The 3,728-nt window shown below is 45.3% G+C and overlaps 1 protein-coding gene across 1 annotated transcript; it reads left to right on the top strand.

The window, feature by feature from the left end:
- Positions 1-399: 399 nt before the first annotated feature.
- Positions 400-3,329, top strand: LOC124830620 (BTB/POZ domain-containing protein At5g66560). The gene is made up of 4 exons (XM_047304394.2): positions 400-971; positions 1,049-1,118; positions 1,243-2,511; positions 2,598-3,329. The coding sequence occupies exons 1-4, from the start codon at positions 931-933 to the stop codon at positions 3,180-3,182; spliced, it is 1,965 nt and encodes a 654-aa protein (XP_047160350.2). The 5' UTR covers positions 400-930; the 3' UTR covers positions 3,183-3,329.
- Positions 3,330-3,728: the final 399 nt, after the last annotated feature.

Genomic DNA, 3,728 nt, shown 5'->3' with positions numbered 1-3,728 from the left:
TGGTAATCATAGTAATTAAAATTGATCTCATTTTTTTCTAGTAGTGCTTAACTTCATGTCTTTATTGAAGACTGTCATATTGAATAACTGAATAGGTCACATTAGGACACAATATCCCATCCGTTGGGTGTAATATAAAGCTATAGTTAATTTATTTATTAAACTAAACAAATGAAGTGAGTAAGTCAATGACCGGGATTTCATTTATAAAATTAAAAATATTCCATCATTTGCGCAAAACTTAAGTATTAAAAAAAATGTAAGAAAGTGGTTGGCAATCAATAAGATACTGTATGGTCTAATAGGTGATTATTGTCTTTTGAAATTGTTTTAAGGAGAAACCTCATAGAAGACACTTCCCTTTTGTTGAGGGTATTAGGCTTTATAATCTGAGGAGAGAGACGGAGAAGGTGAGAGTGAAATTGTGATCTGATGAGTCGTAGAAAAGAAAAAGAAAGAAGGTTTGGTAAAGGAGGGAAAAACGATCCAATGTGATCCCCTTTTTAGGAATTTGCTCTAGGTCCATTTGTCCGCTTCGAGTTTGTGGATTCCATTCCATTCCGTTTCACTTTTATTTTTTATTTTTTAATTATCTTTTGTTAAAGTTTTTCAGCTGTTGTTTTCTTTCATAAAACCTCAACAGAAAGCACAAACAAACAATTTATTTCATTCTCATCTTCCCTTTCTTTTTTCCAATTGGTAGTGCAAGTCAAGTCCATTTCAGCCCCTGCAACACTACCACAACTCTGGGTATTATCCCCCCACATTTTGCATCTGTCCAGTCTAATCTTTCGTAGTCGCAAAATTTTCAGCGTCTCCGTTCCCTCAAATCTTCCCATGCTCATGGATCTGACTGTCCAGTAACCTCTACATAGGAAATCCCAGAGAACACCAAAATCATATCCCCGTATATTTAATTTACAGGGAAAAATGTCATCAACGGAAAAACCCAGCTCCAAAGGGCAAGCGTGGTTAGACTGAAACTCATTGCTTCATGCACATCCACTTTCTTCAAGCTTTTTCTTCTTCTCACATTTCTACTCTGCAGGTTCTGCACAACGGGATTGCCGAGTGACATTGTGGTGGAAGTTGATGACATGACATTCCATCTCCACAAGGTAAGCCTCAACATACAGAGTATCAAATCTCTCACACACATGCCACATGGGTACATTTCCACTTCCAGTAGCGACAATAATCCGTACTCCAATCTCTGAACTTTGTCTCTGATACCTATTTCAGTTTCCTCTCATGTCCAAAAGCCGAAAGCTCCACCACCTTATAACGCAGCAAGAGGCAGCGACTCATTCCTCTGCCCCACAGCAGCAGCAGCAGCAGCAAGAAACCGAAGACGAAGACGAAATCGTTGAAGAGCAGTGCCACGTGACGTTCACGGGCTTCCCCGGCGGCTCTGAGGCCTTCGAGATGGCCGCCAAATTCTGTTACGGCGTCAAGATCGACCTCTCCCCGTCCAATGTGGCCGCGCTCCGGTGTGCCGGCGAGTTTCTCGAAATGACAGAAGATTACTCCGAAGACAACCTCGTTTCCAAGACCGAGAGGTTCCTCTCGCAGCACGTGCTCAAGAGCCTCAAGGACTCCGTCAAAACCCTAAAATCTTGTGACTCCTTGATGCCTATGGCGGAAACGCTCGGAATCACGCAGAGGTGCGTTGATTCTGTGGTTTCCAGAGCTTCGTCCGCGGATCCTGCATTGTTCGGATGGCCGGTGAGTGACGCCACTACTGCTTCCAAACAGGTCCTCTGGAATGGAATTGACGGTGCAGGAAGAAGAAAGGCCGGCGCCGGTCACGGCGATTCTTGGTTTGAAGATCTGGCGCTTCTGCGTTTGCCTCTGTTCAAGAGATTGATTCTTGCGATGAAAACTGCGGACCTGAGTCCTGAGATTATTGAAACCTGCGTGATGTATTATGCTAAGAAGTACATTCCTGGTGTTTCAAGATCGAATCGGAAGCCGTTGCCGTTACCTTCGTCGTCGTCGTCGTCCGTTGCGACAGAGGCGGAGCAGAAGGAGCTTCTGGAGACGCTGGTTTCGAATCTTCCGCTTCAGAAGAGTTCGAAGGCCGCAACAGCGACGAGGTTTTTTTTCGGATTGTTACGAACGGCGAATATACTGAGCGCTTCCGAAGCCTGCAGAGACGCGTTGGAAAAGAAGATAGGACTGCAGCTCGAAGAAGCCACGCTCGACGACCTTCTCGTGCCGAGTTACTCCTACCTGAACGAAACGCTTTACGACGTCGAGTGCGTGGAGAGGATTTTGAGTTATTTTCTGGAAAGTTTAGAGGCAAGAAACGCCGCATCGAACGAAGACCCCGCAGCAGCGAGGTCGCCGGCGCTGATGCTCGTTGGAAAACTCATCGACGGGTACCTATCGGAGATAGCTTCCGACGCGAATCTCAAGCCGGAGAAGTTCTACAATTTCGCCATCTCGCTTCCCGACGAGGCAAGACTCTTCCACGACGGTCTCTACCGAGCAGTCGATGTGTATCTGAAGGTACCGAACTACCGATTCCATTGGGGTTAATTACCATTTTTCTCGTTTGATGGAGTTGTCAATAATGTTGATATTCACTTCTGCAGGCACATCCATGGGTCTCGGAAGAGGAGAGAGAGAACATTTGCGGATTGTTGGACTGTCAGAAGTTGACGCTGGAGGCGTGCACTCACGCGGCGCAAAACGAGAGGCTTCCGCTGCGCGCGGTTGTTCAGGTGCTGTTCTTCGAGCAGCTTCAGCTTCGACACGCCATCGCCGGAACGCTGATGGCTGCGGAGGCGGCTGCCGAGCCTGGGCGGCAATCGGCGGTGCTGGAACGGGAAGTAGAGGAAGGCGAAGAAGGGTTAGGGTTAGAGCATGTGCAGGAAGGGAACGGCACGTGGCGCGTCGCGGTTAGGGAGAATCAGGTGCTGCGCTTGGACATGGATAGCATGAGGACGCGGGTTCATCAACTGGAACGCGAGTGTTCCTCGATGAAGAGAGTCATCGCCAAGTTTGATAAGTCCGGCGGAAGCGACGGCCATGGCAGCGGTTGGAGGGCGTCGCTGGGGCGGAAGTTTGGTTGCAAGTTTAAAACTCAAGTTTGTGATTCGCATGAGTCAACGGCTGTCGATACCCGCAAAGGGCGCCACCACCAGCAGCCGCAGCAGCAGCATCCCCATCATGAATAGTCACCATGTTACAGTTCCTCCTCTCACGTGAGAATCATTGTTGGAGTAAATGTCATACGGGTCCCCACTTGTAACTCTTCATTTTTTTTCTATAATTTTCCATAAATTTAATTTTAATTGATCAATACATAGTTTTACTTTCTAAAATTTGAGATGAACTTTTATTACTATATAATTTAAATTACTAAGATATGTTTTAATTAATTGAAACTTAAAATAATGTTGCTTGAAATGCTTTATAAATTAATTTGAGTTGATAAGATGTTTGTTTTTGCCATCGCACTACAGTGCACCAATTATTGGATTTAAATTGTTGGAGAAGATCAACTTTTGAGGTGATGGAGATGTGGTGAGAAACACTAGACATGAAATAATAGGGTATGAATGATAGTGGGTGGCATGGTGGAGACAGCAAATAGGTAATGGAAAATTCTTCGAAGTTTGTGTGATTATTATTGTTGGTTGCAGTACTCAATCACACTGATAATTGCTTCTAATAAAAGGTGGGGTTATGCTAAAGTGCTTTTCCCAAACTGAAAGTACTAG

The sequence above is a fragment of the Vigna umbellata genome, chromosome 1, assembly GCF_029865625.1.
Source record: "Vigna umbellata cultivar VRB3 chromosome 1, Vumbellata_1.0, whole genome shotgun sequence".
Lineage (NCBI taxonomy): Eukaryota > Viridiplantae > Streptophyta > Magnoliopsida > Fabales > Fabaceae > Vigna > Vigna umbellata.
This window is presented reverse-complemented; position numbering and strand designations above follow the sequence as displayed.